At 31.9% G+C, this 22,072-nt stretch overlaps 1 protein-coding gene across 4 annotated transcripts in view; it reads right to left on the reverse strand.

The window, feature by feature from the left end:
* Positions 1-22,072, reverse strand: part of LOC137250978 (UNC93-like protein) — a 284,617-nt gene that overhangs the window by 25,484 nt on the left and 237,061 nt on the right. Inside the window, exon 1 of one of the 4 annotated variants that reach the window (XM_067784782.1) lies at positions 6,856-9,032. The exons of the other annotated variants lie outside the window; for them this stretch is intronic. Within the exon in view, the coding sequence (XP_067640883.1) occupies positions 6,856-6,909 (54 nt within the window). The 5' untranslated portion in view covers positions 6,910-9,032. Of the gene's footprint in view, positions 1-6,855; positions 9,033-22,072 lie in introns of those variants that run through there. 4 annotated transcript variants of the gene reach the window in all.

The following is a 22,072-nucleotide window of genomic DNA, read 5'->3' on the forward strand; positions in this document are numbered from 1 at the left end:
CACCATGAGCTCCGTCAGAATGGCGAGCAAAGGACTTCTCCGAGCCGTTCGAAACTAAACGAAGTTTCATATAGAAAATAATGTAACTATTTTAGAGAAATTCCGCTTATTTGAAACCTTCTGCTAACGTTCGGTTCGCTAAACTGTTGAATGAATAGCTCCAATATTCAGTAGATATTGCAAACTGGTCTTTATTTAGATGACTTTGGAATTAGTACTTCACAATTATACTTCACAACCAATAGCGTGTTTAAATCAAAACTGATTAGTTATTACTCAGCTTGAGCTTCTTTTATACTCTCGGTTTTCTCGTTCATCCATTTCTCCTAAGGTCTGGAAGTGTCGCCTTCTAGAATAGTTGTATCTCCTACTTGGTAATTTCTATATACATGTATATTTGTAGTTTATGTTTATCTTATAGCCATATGCGGGTGCGTTGCCTTGTATCGTAAATGATGATTGATTTGTTCATGTACATAAGAGTGTCAGCTTGCTTTATTGTTGCTGTGCCTTTATTTACTAACAGCTTAGTGATGCTAAAATCCGCAACAATAATATAAACTGCAGAACTTAACAATTACAGGCGTATGCTGACAACATTGATATCATTGGGCTGAAAAACAGCATTCACACAAACAACAATATTAGCTTTAAAATCCGGCGAAGAATTACTCTTGCCAATAAATGCTACTTTGCTCCCTCGGCAAACAAAAATCATGCTCTACAAGTCACTTATCGTACCCGTCCTTATATATGGTACAGAAGCATGAACACTAGCAACATCTGATAAAGCGGCTCTGGGAGTTTTCAAGAGAAAAGTTTTTCAAAGAATTTACAGACCTCTACAAGCTTTCTGAAGATATCGACTTAAAACACACAGCGGCTATGCTGGCTAGAGAGATGATTTTTAGAAACGAAATGCCTATAACTATTTTGCACTTATCAGAAATAATTTTAATTCCGTTCCGTTGGTTTAAGGCCGTCATAAGATAGTTAGCTCCCGTCAAGAACGTCAAAATAAAAAGCATGGATAGTACATGAGTCCCTACAGTATTGAAAATTTTGGTCTCCTCCGTGACGTCATTAGCGATGGGCTTACTCGAGTGAACTTATCAGCCCGTACATTCTAACTAAGCGTGCCATGTGGTCAATGCTATGGAGGAGACGTTGCAGGCGCTCCGATGATCTACCCAGTTCATTGGTTTACGTTCGCTAACTTTTTGCCGAGATTTCGTTTCAGTTCTCCCATGAACGCATCGCCGCCCGAACTAGCTAGGATGCATGTTATTTGAATTACGAACAATGTACTGCATGGAAAAGTTTGACTTGCAAAATGTTTAAGAAATGTGCGTACAATAGTGAAATGATTTTTGTAATCTGTTATCGGTTTGGGAACAAATCGATTTCGGCGGTGTGCCATCTCCATTGTCTTTTTTGATATCCTTCGAAATTCAGTTTTTTAAAAAGAAAATTCATATCACAATTCGTATGTATATATGTATAACAAGTAAGGAAGGCTAAGTTTGGGTGTAACCGAATATTACATACTCAGCTGAGAGCTTTGGAGACAAAATAAGGGAAAATCACAATGTTGGAAAATTAACCTAGGGTAACCCTGGAATGTGTTTGTATGACATGGGTATCAAATGGAAGGTACTAAAGAGTATTTTAAAAGGGAGTGGGCCATAGTTCTGTAGATGGACGCCATTTCGGGATATCGCCATAAAGGTGGACCAGGGGTGACTCTAGAATGCGTTTGTACGATATGGGTATCAAATGAAAGGTGTTAATGAGTATTTTAAAACGGAGTGGGCCTTAGTCCTATAGGTGGACGCCTTTTCGAGATATCGCCATAAAGGTGAACCAGGGGTGACTCTAGAATGCGTTTGTACGATATGGGTATCAAATGAAAGGTGTTAATGAATATTTTAAAAGGGAGTGGGCCTTAGTTCTATAGGTGGGCCGCTTTTCGAGATATCACCATAAAGGTGGACCAGGGGTTACTCTAGAATGTCTTTGTACGACATGGGTATCAAATTAAAGGTATTAATGAGGGGTTTAAAAGGGAGTGTCCCTTAGTTGTATATGTGAAGGCGTTTTCGAGATATCGACCAAAATGTGGACCAGGGTGAACCAGAACATCATCTGTCGGGTGCCGCTAATTTATTTATATATGTAATACCACGAACAGTATTCCTGTCAAGATTCCAAGGGCTTTTGATTTCGCCCTGCAGAACTTTTTCATTTTCTTCTACTTAATATGGTAGGTGTCACACCCATTTTACAAAGCTTTTTCTAAAGTTATATTTTGCGTCAATAAACCAATCCAATTACCATGTTTCATCCCTTTTTTCATATTTGGTATAGAATTATGGCATTTTTCGTAATTTTCGATATCGAAAAAGTGGGCGTGGTCATATTTGGATTTCGGCCATTTTTTATACCAAGATAAAGTGAGTTCAGATAAGTACGTGAACTAAGTTTAGTAAAGATATATCGATTTTTGCTCAAGTTATCGTGTTAATGGCCGAACGGAAGGACAGACGGTCGACTATGTATAAAAACTGGGCGTGGCTTCAACCGATTTCGCCCATTTTCACAGAAAACAGTTATCGTCATTTTTTATACCAAAAGTCACAAGGATTGGTAAATTTTTCTTCGACTTATGGCATTAAAAGTATTCTGGACGAATTAAATGAAAAAGGGCGGAGCCACGACCATTTTGAATTTTTCTGTTATTTTTGTATTTTGTTGTACCATATCATTACTGGAGTTGAATGTTGACATAATTTACTTATATACTGTAAAGATATTAAATTTTTTGTTAAATTTTGACAAAAAAAAAAATTTTTTTTTTAATAGTGGGCAACACGTCATCCGATTTTGCAAATTTTTATTTAGCTCACATATAGTAATAGGAGTAGCGTTCCTGCCAAATTTCATCATGATATCTTCAACGACTGTCAAATTACAGCTTGCAAAACTTTTAAATTACCTTCTTTTAAAAGTGGGCGGTGTCACGCACATTGTCCAGAATTGTACTAATTTTCTATTTTGCGTAATAAGGGGAACCCACCTACCATGTTTCATCGCTTTATCCGTTTTTGGTAATGAATTATCACGCTTTTTCGATTTTTCGAAATTTTCGATATCGTTCATTTAAAATAGCGATCTGAGATGAGTGCATACCAAATTTCATCAAGATACCTCAAAATTTACACAAGTTATCGTGTTAACGGACAGACGGACGGACGGACATGGCTCAATCAAATTTTTTTTCGATACTGATGATTTGATATATGGAAGTCCATATCTATCTCGATTCCTTTATACATGTACAACCAACCGTTATCCAATCGAAGTTAATATACTCTGTGTGCAAAGCACGCTGAATATAAAAATGCTCGAGCTTCTTGTTTAGACGGGTAAACAGGCCCTAACGCAAGATAACACATCCAAATTTTCTAGAGATTTGCCCTTTGGCTTGTGTTTTAAGCTTAGAAAAATTATTTGCTTTGCTAAAAATGGTGTGTAATCCATTTCAAATTATTAAATACTGAAAATTGCAACTTTGTAATCCACTAACGGTGATGGGAGGAGCTGACACCAACACATACACAAATACATAATAAATAGTAGACGACCATAATGGTGTGTAAGCTTTTTAAAAAATGGTGGCTTATCAGTGCATGAGTGAAAGAAATTAAACTCACTTTCTGAGAAAAGAAAAATCAGCAGTTCATTTGCGTTTTTGTGATTAAGTGAATTTTTTACTTATTTTTTAAATTTACTTAAACCATATAAATGAAACATATTAAGGTTACTCAAATATGTACGCATCTTGGTAAAAATGTAAATTAAAACTTAAGAACTTTTCATATATTAAGCAAATACATACATACATATGTACATATATGTCCCCACATTGTGAAGCCTGCTCGAAAAAAATATGCACTTTTTCCACCGCAATTTACAAATTTTGAGTGTTTCAATACTTCTGTTCAAATATACCTTCGACAACTTAGTAAAAGTCGTTTTCAAGAATTATTTTTTTGTTGTCAAAATGGTAAAAATTTGCGCTATTTTCGTATGGATAATGAGACACTGTAATATGCAAAGTGATTGAATATTTTGTTTCATTTATTAAGATAAAAAATTTTATTCCAAAAATACCAAAACAGGTTTGAACTAAGTATGTATATTCGTTGTGCAAATTATAAACAAAACAAGTAAGGACTCTACCGAAGGCTTTATACCTTTCATGAAAGGGGCTGAACAATAATCTTATCCCAGCCGTAATATCCAAATAATCGGCTGTATAAGATATGAAATATATGGTGAACAGTTGTATGTACATACCTAAGCGATTTTTAAGATAAATATAAAATAAATAACTGAAATTTTTTGGTTGAGCTCAAGGCCGGGTTTTCTTAAATAAAACACTTGGATGTGTATTTTATTTTGTCTTTACTAACGGCCAATAACGAGACAAATAATAAAATAAATAAAATAATTAAAAATTAAGTTAAACGGTTTTATTGAAAACAATTCTTACATTAAGTAATACTAATACTAAAAGCTAGAATATAATTAGGTAGGTCCTAGGTACTAGTCATCACACTCCTCATCAATCTAGGACGTTGATCAGACAATTAAACAAAAGCGTTGGACGCGTCAAATTTCTATTGATAGTCATAAGTAGGACCAACTGAACCTTAATCAGGTTATGCTACGCCTCACGCCAAACTTATTTTATTTTATTTCAGTTCTTTATATTTTTATGTTATTTTATTTTATTTCTTTACATTTTTATATTTTCTTTTATATTATTTCTTCATATTTTTATTTTATTTTTTTATTTTATTTCTTAAGATTATAACATTATTTTATTTTATCTTGTCTTATTTTATTTATTTTTTTATTAAATTTTTTAGTTATTTAATTTAATTTAACTTTCTTATTATATTTTTTTTATTTTAAATTCTTTTATTTCATTTTACTTAGTTTAATTTAATTTTATCTTATTTAATTTTAATCTATTTTATTTTACTTTATTTTATTTTATTTACTTTTATTTAATTAAATTTTATTATATTTAATTTAATTTAATGTTATTTTATCTCTCAAATCCGATCTAAAACAATGCCATCAACAAAATAACTAGCTCGCGGGCACATACCTAACTTTGACGAGACCAAAATACTGCAATAAGAACAACACTACAGTAAACGATTCACTCTTGAAATGTTGCACATTATCAACGTACCGACTAACATACGACTGAACTTTAAGAGAAACGTGGACAATTCCGCGCATATATACAAACACTTGCTTAGAGGAAGACAGTACCATACTCCACGTCACACAGGGCAGACGTGCTGAGAAACGTATGTGCAGATGTAAAATGATAAATTTTTTGTGATAATTTGTTAATTGTTTATTTATTATTATTTTTGTTTTTATTAGTTTTGTAACCCTGATGACGATTACCGCAGAGCAGTCGAAATATATTGGTTGAGAAAAAAGAAAAAATCATCAACGGTGTTTTATTTTACAACACAGACCTCGAGCCAGCTAAATAAGATAGTTATTTATTTTATCTCATTTCATTTTGTTTTGTTTAAGTTAATTTACTTTACTTTATTTTATTTTATTTTATATTGTATTTTTATTTTTTTTTATTTTACTTTATTTTATTCCAATTTAATTTATTTTGATTAATTATATTTAATTTAATTTTGTTTATCTTTATTCTATTTTGTTTTATTTTCTTTTTTCATTTGCTTTTTTCCTTTGCATTTTCATGTTTTTTTATATTTTTTTTATTTAGTTATTTCTTTATATTTGAATGTTATTTTGTTTTATTTTGTTTCATTAAATTTTATATTATTTATTTTATTTTTATGCTTTTTTATTTCTTTATATTTTGATGTTATTTAATTTAATTTAATTGTATCTTATTTTATTTTATTTTATTTTATTTCATTTTTTATTATATTTTCTTTATTTTTATGTTATTTTGTTTCATTTTATTTCTTGATATTTGAATTTTATTTATTTTATTATACTTTAGAATTTGTTTCTTTATATTTTTGTGTTATTTTAAGGTTATGCTTTTTCATTTCTTATATTTTGATGTTATTTAATTTAATTTAATTTAATTTAATTTTATCTTATTTTATTTTATTTTATTTCATTTTTTATTATATTTTCTTTATTTTTATGTTATTTTGTTTCATTTTATTTCTTGATATTTGAATTTTATTTATTTTATTATACTTTAGAATTTGTTTCTTTATATTTTTGTGTTATTTTATATTATGAGATAAAACTTTTTGTCAGTCGAGATAGAGAGTACCTCTCTTATGATGAGGCATTTTTATTATTTTTTACTTCCTTTATAAGTTCCATATTTTTTTACTTATATTTTTAGCAATTTTTTTTCTAAATTAAACATTTTTTATCGTAAATACTTTTTTCTTTGTTGGTAACATATGTTATCTTTTTTTAAATTTTTTTACTGTTTTTAGTTAGTTTCATGTAATTTTATATTTTTTTGTATTTTAGTTGCATGTTTTTGTTGTGTGTTTTATTTTTTATTTCAATCTTTTATCTCAAAAACATTTGCCTGTGTTCAAATACCTGCACTTAAAACCCTTGAAAATTTCGCAATGCGCCATTTATTTCATTTCATACAAATTTCACTTGTGTCAATGCATACTCCTAAATACATGCATGTTTGTTTTATTTTTCACATTATTTAGCTTTTTCTGTATTCTTAGCATAAACAGCTAAAATACGTGATATAAGTATATACATATATATGCAACAGTTATTTATTATTTATTTACGTACAATTGAATCGAATTCACCAATTGAACAAAATGAAAAGTTTTGCGTTAACGCCATCTTCGGCAACCTTGATGCGTCACGTCCTCAACAAGTGAATTAAAAATATATATCCTCGTGTTATGCCCGTGGAAAATTTCACATAGGAATAGATACACTACATAAGTATACAATACCTATGTAAATATATAAACGCGCACTGAATAAAAGAATGCGACACACCAATAAATTCAATGTGACGGACGACGTCTCGAGACCTACGTCACAGCGCACAACGCATTTGTATAATAAATTAAAAAAATACTGCAAGGACGATTTGAAAAATATTTTTTCACAGAATGCATGTACTTTAATGAGAAAAAATTTGTTGGAAACAAAAATTTTCAAATGCGTTTCGGATATACGAAAAACGTAAAAAAAATTCACCGAAATATATAATAAATTTTTTTTGATATGTATAATTGTCTCTAGTATATAATTAAAGCATATATGCCTCGAGCAACAATAAATAATTGAATTTCTACGGAACTCGCTTGACCGAAGGATGCTTCTATGTATAAGATCGTCTGGCAACTGAAAGGTAGAGATCACAACGAACCTAACTGAAGGCGCTCTTTATTTGTTTTTGACAAAGTCATCTCCACTTAATATGATCATTCTCAATATAGCGTAAAAGTGAGAAAACATTTTGACAATATATACATTGTCAAATAGTCTATATAAATTGTTCATTAATGTGTTGGTTAGTGCACGCACACACGATCGGGCAATGCCTTGATCGCCTTTTGAAAAGTCAATAAAAAAAAAAAAAAAAAAGTCAATAGTCAAATGAAAATTAAGATCTTCGTCATTATTCTTAAAAAATAATTCTATACCCATAAAAGCATAATTAATTTGCGTGCTCATACAAATTTGATGTCTTATCCCTTTAAATATGAGCTAATAATACACCGAAATAAATAAAGCCTGTAAAGTCAAAAAATTAGGTTTGGTGTTCGTGAAATATCAGAAATTCAGTAAAATTAATCGTATTATGGTCAAGTAATTCAAATTTTTCGCCAAGAAAAGAAATTTTTTTAGTTAGAAGAGAAAGTTTTGGTCTCAAGTTAACAATATTCTGAAATAAAATAATAAAAAAAAAATTTGTAAATTTCTAAAAATGTGAGGTGTAGCATAAGCTTATCAACGCCCTAGATTTATGAGGAGCAGGGCCATGGAGAGGGGGGGGGGATCAGCCGGGGCAATTGCCCTGGGCCCGGAAGGTTTTTGGGGGACCCGGCAAGGCAAAGCTGTATTGACAGGATCGAATAGATGAAATCATTCATCTCAAAGCCATCCACTTAGCAAATTTGGGATGTGATTCGCTGCCACATTTCAACTTCTGAACAAATTTCATGACTGAAGATGGAAGTATTATTTCCTTACATTACTTATCCGTAACATTAAGAATATTTTGCACACTTCCAGGCACTGTGGCTGGCTCGCTTCAAAAATTGTTTACGTTCTACTATGAGCCAAAATCGCTTGACAAGCCTTGGAACATTGGCGTTGGAGTCCAGCCTTGCTCGCAGCATAAGTTTTGAATCGGTAATTTCCATATTCGCAGACCAAATAGCACGGAAGGTTTTCCTTGGCTGATTCAACCTCTTAAAAAGTACATGTTTACAACCTCTTAAAAAGTAATATGTGTTCCAAATATGAGCCAAATCGGACCAACAATACGATTTTTTTTAATATCTCGATCCTTGCGCCACCTGGTGGCGAGTTTTTCATACGTCGCTTTCTATTCATGTATGTAATATGTGTTCCAAATATGAGCCTAATCGGACCACAAATACGATATTTTTGAATATCTCGATCCTTGCGCCACCTGGCGGCGATTTTTTTCATATGTCGCTTTCTATTCATGTATGTATTACGTGTTCCAAATATGAGCCAAATCGGACCAAAAATACGATTTGTTTGAAATATGCGCCACTTATCGAAGTTTTGTTTTCATATTATTGCATTGTCATCGGGTTCTGAACTTTATTTCAATTTCAGGCTTGTGGGAAGTTACTTAAATTTCAATTACAAAATTCGTTCACAACGGCCGTGCGGCCTGTCAAGTCAAGCTAAATAAAACCGTTTAAAAATGAAAGATTCTCAATCTAACTGAATTTTCTGTTAAAAAAACTGATTTCATTGGTAATTTTAACAGCGAACAACTTCCCATATTATGCAAATGCATTAGCATTTGAAATAGACACACTCACTGCCTTGTGCTTGTGACTATCGTGCAATAGACTTCTCTGTCATATCAACAGCTACTGAAACCTGTTATTTTAACATGTATTCTTAGAGTGACATGAATAATTGTAAGTTAAAAGAGCAGACCTAGGCGGCCAGCGTAGTGTGATGGTAGGTGATGATAGCGTGCTACGCCTACCCCACCGAAAATCCTGGGTTCAAAGCCTGGAAAAAGCAGCACCAAAATCTTTAGAATCTTCTGGGAAAAGTTTATAATTTTTATTTGAACAGAGCTGCGACTAACATTTGATGAACTTTTTTTATTTGACTGTTGAAACACCAACTCAGAATCAACAATTTGCGCGATGGATAAAAAGTGACAGAAATAACGGTTGTTTTGATCCGAAACTGATTAGCAACGTTTTTCTTTCAGTGTAATTAAAAAAAAATGAAAAATAAAAAGTAACAAAGTAAAAAATAGTTTAAGTATTAATACATTAATTCGATTCTCAGCACATTCTGTGAGATAATCAGTCCTCAAGAGCAGACAGCAGATGTCGTAAAATGGTGTGGGAGGAGATTGTGTTTGTCTGCTCTCATTTGGGTGATTGCCAAACGTCGTTTGGTCGGTGACGCGAAATGGTGATTTTTTCATAATCATGTCTGCCACATGAATGCTATCATGTTTTTGTCGCAGGCGAGTTGAACGCACATGTTTTTGGTTGTTTTGCTTAACAATATATTTTTTATTTTGAATATTTTTTATGTTGTTTTTATGACCATTCTAAAGAAAACATTAAAAAATGTTTCTAATTTTTAAATCCTTTGTGACTTTTAAACTCTCTTCATGCAAATCTGCATTTAGGGCCAGATTTTAAATGACGCCGTTACACTTTGCATCACAGTCACTTATAGTCAGTCACATTCGATACTACAAATAACGTAGGTTGAACTGGCCGGTCCGTAAGACTGAATGTGTCCGCAGTGTTAAACTATTTACATAATTCAATATTTTGTATCAAGTAATTTCAGAGGTACACTCAGAAAAAAACAGAAAAAAAATATATAATAGAGTAAAACATATTTTAACGAATTTTGGGAAATTCCGCTTATTCCAAACCTTCTGCTAACGTTCGAAACGCTAAACTGTTGAATAAATAACTCCAATATTCAATAATGCAAAATGGTCTTTATTAGACTACTTTGAGAGTACTTCACAATAACACTTAGCTTCACAACCAATAGCGTGCTTAAATAAAAACTGCTTAGTCATGCCGCAGCTTGCGCTACATTTACACTCTGGGTTTCCCCGTTCACCCATTTCTCCTAAGGTCTAGTAATTTCGCGAACTTCATGCCTGGTTACCAGCCATATACATGTATATTTGTAGTTTGTAGCCATATGCGTGTGTATATGTGAGTACTTCTTCGGCTGATTACATGCGTTTGTGAGTATATCTCCCATGCCTTGTATGCACATATGTGTGTAAATGATGATTGATTTGGGTACGTACATACGAGTGGCTGCTTAGTATCAGCTTAGGGATGCTAGTATCACTTAGTGATGTTTATATTCGTCACAATATCTTAAACAAATTTTCTTTAAAATGAGTACAATTTCAATTTAGTGAGTATGGATTTATAATTTTTGTATAACACTTTTAATTAATTTGAGGGAAAATTTTTTTCAATTAAAAATACTTTGTTGAATATATCCTACAATATTTACATGTACGAGCCGGTCAATAAAGACTTCAGTCTATGTGTGGTCTTTATTGACCGCCCAGTTCAACCTAATCTACATAATAAGAGCACTCCACTGTAAAGTTGAGGACTTAGACTAGAAATCAGCGTCAGTTACATGATTTAATTTTTTTTTTATAAAATTGTTTCCACTTTTAAGAAAGAGATTCCCATAACAAAGAAAAAAAAATAATTTTAATTTTAAAGAACATTTCTTGTCTAGATTTAGGGAAAGATTTCTATGAAAAAATAACATACAAAATTTTTCCTTATTTTAACATCTATATTTTTCGGTTTGGCAATTTTTTTGAGTGTAGGTATAAAAAAAAAATAAACATATTTTCGAATGTATTTGCCGGCGCTTAACATACGAATGTCTAGCATGTGCGACTGTTTAAAAAGGTTCTTATCTACATACCTAAAAAAATTGGCAACAGGCAAAGCAATGAAAACGAAGAAGAAATCATAAATTAAGAAAAAAAAAACAGCACACAAACTGACATTGAAAGTGAAATCGTTTATTGCTGCTAACACCAGCGAATTTTACTTGTGGCGTGCTGCTGCCGGTGCCAGTGGAAAATTTCAATAAAAACAAGATTCTTTTTTCTTGCTTGGCATTCTTATTTAATTTAAATTTTTATTCAATTTTTTTTCTCTTTAAAATTGCAACACTGCTTTACAACACTTAGCGGATGCAATGAAATTGTATGTCCACTGATTGCGCTTTGTAATTAGTAAACGGCTACCTGCAAATAATATACAGTTACATATGTTTGCGGTTGTAAGATAGAAATAGAGAGTGAAGACAGCGGACTGTTGTGGAAACTTTCTAATTGTTTTCAGCTTGCGATAAAATATTATTGGAAAAATTTAAATGAGAATTTCTAAGGCTAAAATATTAACAAAAGAAAAAAAATTACTAAAACTAAAGTAAACGAAAATATAAAAATAAATTGGGAGCAATGAAATGCAAAAATTATGCAAATAAAAAGTAAGAAAACATAAATACTAATAAACATGTAAAGTGGAGTTCAATCAGCAGTCGAAATAAATAATCACAACGGCCTTAAAATGGCATAGAAACTAACAATTAAATTGATGATAGAGAGTCTGTTATTCTCGCCTGTCTGGCCGCAAGTTTTTATACTCAGTTGAGCAGAGCTCACAGAGTATATTAAGTTTGATTGCATAACGGTTGGTTGTACAGGTATAAAGGAATCGAGATAGATATAGACTTCCATATATCAAAATCATCAGGATCGAAAAAAAATTTGATTTAGCCATGTCCGTCCGTCCGTCCGTTAACACGATAACTTGAGTAAATTTTGAGGTATCTTGATGAAATTTGGTATGTAGGTTCCTGAGCACTCATCTCAGATCGCTATTTTAAATTAACGATATCGGACTATAACCACGCCCACTTTTTCGATATCGAAAATTTCGAAAAAGTGCAATAATTCATTACCAAAGACAGATAAAGCGATGAAATTTGGTAGGTGAGTTGAACTTATGACGCAGAATTGAAAATTAGTAAAATTTTGGACAATGGGCGTGGCACCGCCCACTTTTAAAAGAAGGTAATTTAAAACATTTGCAAGCTGTAATTTGGCAGTCGTTGAAGATATCATGATGAAAATTGGCAGGAACGTTACTCCTATTACTATATGTACGCTTAATAAAAACTAGCAAAATCGGAGAAGGACCACGCCCACTTTAAAAAAAATTTTTTTTAAAGTAAAATTTTAACAAAAAATTTAATATCTTTACAGTATATAAGTAAATTATGTCAACATTCAACTCCAGTAATGATATGGTGCAACAAAATACAAAAATAAAAGAAAATTTCAAAATGGGTGTGGCTCCGCCCTTTTTCATTTAATTTGTCTAGGATACTTTTAATGCCATAAGTCGAACAAAAATTTACCAATCCTTTTGAAATTTGGTAGGGGCTTTCTGTGAAAATGGGCGAAATCGGTTGAAGCCACGCCCAGTTTTTATACACGATCGTCCGTCTGCCCTTCCGCATGGCCGTTAACACGTTAACTACAGCAAAAATCGACATATCTTTACTGAACTTAGTTCACGTACTTATCTGAACGCACTTTATCTTGGTGTAAAAAATGAACGAGATCCGACTATGACCACACCCACTTTTTCGATATCGAAGATTCCGAAAAATGAAAAAAATGCCATAATTATATACCAAATACGAAAAAAGGGATGAAACATGGTAATTGGATTGGTTTATTGACGCGAAATATAACTTTGGAAAAAACTTTGTAAAATGGTTGTGACACCTATGGTAAGTAGAAGAAAATGAAAATGTTCTGCAGGGCGAAATAAAAAACCCTTGAAATCTGTGCAGGTATTACATATATAAATAAATTAGCGGTATCCAACAGATGATGTTCTGGGTCACCCTGGTCCACATTTTGGTCGATATCTGGCAAACGCCTTCACATATACAAATACCACCACTCCCTCTTAAAACTCTCATTAATACCTTTAATTTGATACCAATATCGTACAAACATATTCTAGAGTCACCCCTGGTCCACCTTTATGGCGATATCTCGAAAAGGCGTCCACCTATAGAACTAAGGCCCACTCCCTTTTAAAATACTCATTAACACCTTTCATTTAATACCCATATCGTACAAACAAAGTCTAGAGTCACCCCTGGTCCACCTTTATTGCGATACCTCGAAAAGGCGTCCACCTATAAAACTAAGGCCCGCTCCCTTTTAAAATACTCATTAACACATTTCGTTTGATACCCATATTGTACAAACGCATTCTAGAGTCACCCCTGGTCCACCTTTATGGCGATATCTCGAAAAAGCGACCACCTATACAACTACCACCACTCCCTTTTAAAACCCTCATTAATACCTTTAATTTGATACCCATATCGTACAAACAAATTCTAGGGTCACCTGGTCCACCTTTATGGTGATATCTCGAAACGGCGTCCACCTATGGAACTAAGGATCACTCCCTTTTAAAATACTCATTAGCACCTTTTTTTTTGATACCCATATTGTACAAACAAATTCTAGGGTCATCCCTGGTCCGTCTTTATGGCGATATCTCGAAACGGCATCCACCTATGGAACTAAGGATCACTCCCTTTTAAAATACTCATTAGCACCATTTTGTTGATACCCATATTGTACAAACAAATTCTAGGGTCACCCCTGGTCCACCTTTATGGCGATATCTCGAAAAGGCGACCACCTATACAACTACCACCACTCCCTTTTAAAATACTCATTAGCACCTTTTTTTTTGATACCCATATTGTACAAACAAATTCTAGAGTCAACCCTGATCCACCTTTATGGCGATATACCTAAATGGCGACCACCTATAGAACTATGGCCCACTCCCTCATAAAATACTCATTAATGTCTTTCATTTGATACACATGTCATACAAGCACATTCCACGGTTTCTCTCGGTTCATTTTCCTACATGGTTATTTTCCCTTATGTTGTCACCATAGCTCTCAACTGAGTATGTAATGTTCGGTTACACCCGAACTTAACCTTCCTTACTTGTTTTTATTTATTTTTTGGTTATCAATTCCACATTAAATAACCACACCTTTTTTCTCACAATGAAGGCAATAAAAATTGTTTGAGCTGATAACAAAAAAAGAAACAGTGTTACGTCTTATCACGCATAGAAGCATGAGTATCTAAGCGATATCAATAAGTTCGAGGTGGCCCAAGTAAGAAAAGTAAACAAGCTGCAAAAAGAAAAAAAAAAACCAAAGTGCAAAAGAAATAACACAACGCGAATAAACACTAGCATTTTCTTGTATCTCTTCGCATAGTCTTATGCAGCAGTTACTCACGAACGTACGTACCAAAAACGTGTCAGCTGACACGACCTATCTTATGAGTGTGCAATGTAAACGAAAACTCACCGACGTGAAACGCCCGTACGTACGTAGCCCGGAACGTAGAAATCAAAACAATTTTGATTTTTTCCGTAAGAACGTGTCAGCTGATCGCTCTCTCACTAGACAGAGTTGCCTAGTAAACTTTTGTGCGCTAATTTTTGACCGTTTGCACTTTTATGCAAAAACACCTAATTAAAGTTTGAATAGTTGTGAAAATAATTCGAAATAATTATGTAAAAGTGCTGATAATAAATATTTAATCTATTTATACTTATTTAAAATGTATTCCGGCCTTTTACAATGTCAAAAATTAAATTGGAAAAAGTTGATGTTTCCATAAGCATACATGCAAAATAGTCAATGGCAAAAGTGCTTCTCTGTAAACAAAACACACACAAATATGTTATGTACATGTACACAGACGTACACATTGATTCCTACGGGCTTGAGAGTTCGGTCAAACGTGCTTCGTACGACAAACGTCCTTACGTACGGCACACGTCGGTGGGTAACTGCCGCATTAAGCTTTGTATACACCTCACAGGGAATAAAAAAATGTTGAAGAAAAATTGCATTTGCCAAGTTTCTTTGTGCAGGTCGCTGCTCTATTTAAGCACTATACAATTTTTATACTCAGCTGAGCAGAGCTCACATACTTTGTTCGCATAACGGTAATCCGTAACGGCATAAACTAATTGAGATAGATATAGACTTCTATATATCAAAATGATCTGGGTGAAAAAAGAAATTCATTTAGCCATGTCCGTCCGTCCGTCCGTCCGTCTGTAAACACGATAACTTGAGTAAATTTTGAGGTATCTTGATGAAATTTGGTATGTAGGTTCCTGGGCACTCATCTCAGATCACTATTTAAAATGAACGAAATCGGACTACAACCACGCCCACTTTTTCGATATCGAAAATTTCGAAAAACCAAAAAAGTGCGATAATTCATTACCAAAGACGGATAAAGCGATAAAACTTGGTAGGTGCGTTACCTTATGACGCAAAATAGAAAAGTAGTAAACTTTTGGACAATGGGCGTGGCACCGCCCACTTTTAAAAGAATGTAATTTAAAAGTTTTGCAAGCTGTAATTTCGCAGTCGTTGAAGATATCATGATGAAGTTTGGCAGGCACGTTATTCCTATTACTATATGTATGCTAAATAAAAATTAGCAAAATCGGATGACGAACACGCCCACTTTTAAAAAAATTTTTTTTAAAGCCAAATTTTAACAAAAAATTTAAAATCTTTACAGTATATAAGTAAATTATGTCAACATTCAACTGCAGTAATGATATGGTGCAACAAAATACAAAAATAAAACAAAATTTACCAATCCTTGTGAAATTTAGTAGGTGCATAGATTCTATGACGATAACTGTTTTCTTTGAAAATGGGCGAAATCGGTTGAAGCCACGCCCAGTTTTTATACACAGTCGACCGTCTGTATTTCCGCTCGGCCGTTAACACGATAACTTAGTTCACGTACTTATCTGAACTCCCTTTATCTTGGTATAAAAATGGCCGAAATCCGACTATGACCACGCCCACTTTTCCGATATCGAAAATTACGAAAAATGAAAAAAATGCCATAATTCTGTACGAAATATGAAAAAAGAGATGAAACATGGTAATTGGATTGGTTTATTGACGCAAAATATAACTTTAGAAAAAACTTTGTAAAATGGGTGTGACACCTACCATATTAAGTAGAAGAAAATGAAAAAGTTCTACAGGGCGAAATCAAAAGCCCTTGGAATCTTGGCAGGAATACTGTTCGTGGTATGACATATATAAATAAATTAGCGGTACCCGACAGAAGATGTTCTGGGTCACCCTGGTCCACATTTTGGTCGATATCTCGAAAACGCCTTCACATATACAACTAAGGGCTACTCCCTTTTAAAACCCTCAATAATACTTTTAATTTGATACCCATATCGTACAAACACATTCTAGAGTCACCCCTGGTCCACCCTTATTGCGATATATCGAAAAGGCGTCCACCTATAGAACTAAGGCCCACTACGTTTTAAATAATCATTAACACCTGCCATTTGATACCCTTGTCAACACATTCCAGGGTTACCCTAGGTTCATTTTGCTAAATGGTGATTTTCCCTTATTTTGTCTCCAAAGCTCTCAGCTGAGTATGTAATGTTCGGTTACACCCGAACTTAGCCTTCCTTACTTGTTTATGACTGCGTCTGGTATGCTGTTGATGGTTGTCGGCACATGTGACTTGGATAATTATACTTTAATGTAGGCAGAGCAATCTAATGGTGCACCATGTCGTATGAGTGCGCTCCGCCACATTCAACTTGTTTAAATAAATAAAAAACAAGTTAAAAAATTGAAGGTAAAATAAAACAAAACAAAAAGAAAAAAATTTAAAGAAAAAAATTTAATTAAAGAAAATAAAATAAAACAAAATAAAATTAAAATAAAATAAAATAAAGTAAAATAAGATTAAATAAAGAAATTAAAATCATATAAAATAAAATGAAGTGAAAATAAACAGAAATAAAATTAAATGAAATAAAAAAAATAAAATAAACTAAAACGAAAGAATCGAATAAAAGAAAATAAAATAACATAAAACGAAATTAAATGAGAACAAAAAAATAAAAATTAAAATAAAATAAAATAAAGTAAAAACGAAATAAAACAAAATAAAAAAAAAAAAAAACAAAACAAAATCAAATAAAATGAAAAAAAAACAAAATAAAACAAAACCAAATAGAACAAATCAAAACAAAATAAAATAAAATTAAGTAAAATAATTTTAATAAAAAAATTAAAATCATATAAAATAAAATGAAGTGAAAATAAAATAATTTAAGTTAATGAAATAAAAAAAAAATAAAATAAAAAAAAAAAAAAAAAATCAAGTAAAATTAACTAAAACAAAACAATGGAATAAAAGAAAACAAAATTAAAGGAAAACAAAAAAAAAAAAAAAATGAAAATAAAATAAAGTAAAAAATAAAACTAAATAAAACAAAATAAAATAAAAAACAAAATAAAATCAAATAAAGTGAAGTGAAGTAAAATAAAATAAAATAAAATAAAACAAAATAAAATAGAACAAAATACAATAAAAAACAATATAAAATCAAATAAAATAAAAAGGAAAAATAAAAAATAAAACAAAAGAAAATGGGACAAAACAAAATAAAATAAAATAAAGTAAAATCAAATTAAATAAAAAAATCATGTAAAATAAGATATAGTGAAAATAAAAAAAGTAATTAAACCAAATAAAAAAAATAAGACAAAAAAATTAATTAAAACAAAAGAATGGAATAAAACAAAACAAAATCACATAAAATAAAATTAAATGAAAACAAAAAAAATAAAATTAAATTAAAATAATATAAAATAAAATAATAAAGTAAAAAATAAAATAAAATAAAATAAAATAAAAGAAAAGAAAAGAAAAGAAAACAAAAGAAAAAAAAATAAAACAAAATAAAATAAAAAGCAAAATAAAATAAAATAAAAAGAAAAAATATAATGGTATATAAAATATACAAAAACAAAATATAATAAAATAAAATAAAACAAAACAAAATAGACTTAAGTAAAATAAATCTAACGTAAATTAAAATACAATAGAATAAAGTAAAATTAAATATAAAAACTAAATTAAATTAAATTAACTAAATTAGAATGAAATAAAATAAAATAAATAAAGTGAAATAATGTTAAGTAAAATTAAGTAAAATAAAATAAAATAAACAGAATAAATTTAAGCAAAACAAATCAAAATAACAAAAAAAAAAATAAAATTAAAATACAAAAAAAAAAATTAAGTATAATAAATATAAAAAGCTAATTAACTAGAAAAAAAACCAAATTACAGCAATATAAAATAAAATAAAATAAAATAAAAAGAGTTAAAATAAAGTACAGTTAAATAAAATAAAATAAAAGTCTTTTTCGAATAGAAATATCTCGTATAACTTGAAGTCTGTTTTTACAAAAAAAAAAAAAAAAATTATCACACACCCTAGCATGTGTTATAGTTTAATTGATCATTACTGATAAAATAATAATAAATGTATGTGTGTAAGTATAATTACCTCGAAGAATGTCCACAGCAGTAGAAAGGCAAGAAATTAATAATTAAAAACTTGAAAGCTAAATATAGTGACCAGTTTTAACTAGACAACTGCAGTTCGAACAATAATCGACATATTCTTTTGATACATATGTACATATGTATTTACTTAGGGATTATCACAACCCTGCTTGACGGTGAAGCTGATATACTAATACTTATATATACAAACATTAGATCGTGTTGTAAGAACAAAAATAAGAGCACTGGTTTGATTTGATTTGACTTAAAAATTCGCATGCCCTGGAAGAAAAAAGCTGGTAAAATCAACCGAAATAGGCGTCAATTCAGCCGATATTTCTGTAAAAAAAATTATTCACACATTGTTGATTCTGTGTTTCAACAGTGAAAGCAACAAAGCAAATTAGTTCAATGTAAGCTCTAAGAACCTAAGATTTTTGGTGTGGTAGGCGTAACACGCTACCATCACACCACGGTGGCCGCATAGCTTTGTCACGCTAAGAATACCAATCAAAGCTGTTAAAATAACAGACTTCCGACAATATTAGAATAACAGTGGCTGTTGATATGACAACGATTTTTTTTGTACGATAATCATAAGCACAAAGTGTTGAGCGCCGTAAGCGTAAGCTTCTCTTTAAAATTAGCTGATGCATTTGCATAATAGTATTGACAGTTATCCGCTGTTGAAATTACCAATTGAATCAGCTCTTTTACCAGAAAAATCAGTTGGATTGATTGAGTATGTGTAATTTTTACAGAATATTCGTAACTTGAGTCCAAAAGTGTCTCTCCTGTTCAAATAATAAAATTTGTTTATTTTGTTTTCTTGACAAAAAACTTAATTTTATAGAATGTCTGTTACATCAAGAACAACAAACGTGATTTGTTGATTTAACTAGCTTCATTTCTTTCAGTGTTGCAAACATCATTTCCTATGACTAGTTTTTACGACGGCATGCCTTTTACAATTAACAATTTTTTATCAATTAATAATTATTTATTTTAATCTAAATTGTTCAAGTAGATATTAATTTCAGCATCGGCCACTTTTAAGTTTCAAAAGTGATTTATCGTGAATTATATCAGCATTATAGGCCTATTTTTAGCGACACTACTTTATCATTCCATGATTCATATAGAAGGAAACCATAAAATTGACATCAAAAACCTTTTAATTGTTTTATGATGTCTCGAGTGGCATTTTAAATACCGCAAGATTATTGGACACCGATAAAATTTATGTCTTCAAAAAGTAGTAAGCAAACAGTTTTTCTAATCGTAAAACCTAAGAGTATTATTTCCTTATCAGCTTATTGCAATTTTGTAGTCATTATGATAGTCCCTATAGTACTTTTCGAATCGCGAATATATTTAAAAATCCGCACGGAGCTGGCGCTGTTACTCAAGGCCGGTTGGTCTCAAAACAAATGCCAAAATGCAGCATACAGGCCACTCCCTCTCGATCTTATCAAATTAAAAGAAATGGCTTAATACGATAGGTATGATCCATGAGCTATTATTAAGGTAAATTGCACTCGGTCCACAATTTAATTTAGCTCCACAACTCACTTTTTCCTCATTCATGCTTTCTGTAGTCATTTTTCTTCTTTGGCAGCAACCTTTCTTCCAAATTCAGCTGCATCACTGCTTTATTTGCATGCCATACTGTGCGCAACTTCTTCGTTTGCGCAATCAAGTCTGCGTGGCGATATTAGATATCTATTTGAAGTCGCATTTTTCGTGCCGCGGCAAAGTCGATCAGTCAGCGTTAAACTCATCAAGCTCAAATTATGCAGGCATAGGACTGAACATGCTTGTTCTAAGCTATCATAGAAGGTGTTCCTGCTTAGATATTTAGATATTTAGGCTTATTGCTTCACAGGATATTTAGGCGCATCGGATGGGCTGCCATTGGGCAGTACCCTTTTAACACTCGAATTATTATGAATTAAAATCTAACCGCTCACCCGAGCCTTTGAAGTCTATAACTGAGCATATAGACATCAGCAGTTATCAAGACATGGTGTCAACCCAGCGCTTGATATGCTGACTCGAAGCCCAATTGTCCCGAAGCAATGTGCATGTAACTAATTCGGAAGTGCCTGTCCAGGTTAAGAGGCCAACGTAACAATTTCTGGGCATATCTCGACGGCGAGACCATAGGTTCGCAACATTTGTGCTCCCAATGCGTAAACCACAGTGCAATCACTTTTAAAAGTCTTGGCGACCCATGACACAGACCATACTAAGAAGCATGCATGTATGCCACTGCAAATGATTTCAAGAAACCACAAACGGTCCTCGAACTCGCGTTGTCAGAGCTTAGCATTTTAATAGCCGCTTGATTATCTGATTAATAATGATAATAGTAATAATAATAATTCCATACATTGCATTCTTTGTAGCAGCGACTTTCGCAGCAAAGACGCTATAGTGTTCGAACGGTCCACATTTCCGGCTGACATCCAACTACTGGCAGTATCTTAGTCTCTAGGCCTTGAAGCGTATCGTAAACAGTCACAACCCTCTATGACGATCCCTTTTTCACCTTTCTCTGAAGCGTAAATTCTGTTTGTGTCGATTCGATCTGTACTAGGAAGACTCCTGTCAATAAGAAAAACACTTGTAAAATCAACCGAGCTACGGGTCATTTCAACCGATATTTCCGTCAATTTGTATCTATCGCGAAGAGCTGTTGAATTAACTTCACACAAATTATTGATTATGAATTGACGGCTTTTAAAATGTTGGTTATGAACATTATCAATTCATACAAGTGAAAAATCTTTCTATTCCTCCATTGTCGCGAATGGCCAGAGCATGGAAGAAAGGTTTGTTTTTGCTCACAATTATTAATTTTCAGTACCATGAATTGCCCATTTGTGTTCCAAATCAGCTTTTCTTTTTAATGTGTATACAGAAAATAAGACTACATATTAATATTCTTTTCTAAAATCTTGTTAATAGTTTAAATGTGATCAGCCAGTTAAGCAAATATTTTAAAATATTGTAACGAATTTACTTGCAAATCCTCTTATTTAAAATTCTCTGCTAAGTTCGAATCACTAAACTGTTGAATAAATAACTCCAATATGTAATAATGCAAAATGGCCTTTATTAAAGTATTTCACAATAACGCTCAAACTGCGCAACGAATAGCTTGCTTAATAACCAAACTGACTGATAACTCAAATGAAACTCTACTATTCAAAAGAATACTGCTCTTGCTCGCTAGATAGCGTCTTAATCGAA

This window comes from Eurosta solidaginis, chromosome 4 (assembly GCF_040869045.1).
Source record: "Eurosta solidaginis isolate ZX-2024a chromosome 4, ASM4086904v1, whole genome shotgun sequence".
NCBI classification, from domain to species: domain Eukaryota; kingdom Metazoa; phylum Arthropoda; class Insecta; order Diptera; family Tephritidae; genus Eurosta; species Eurosta solidaginis.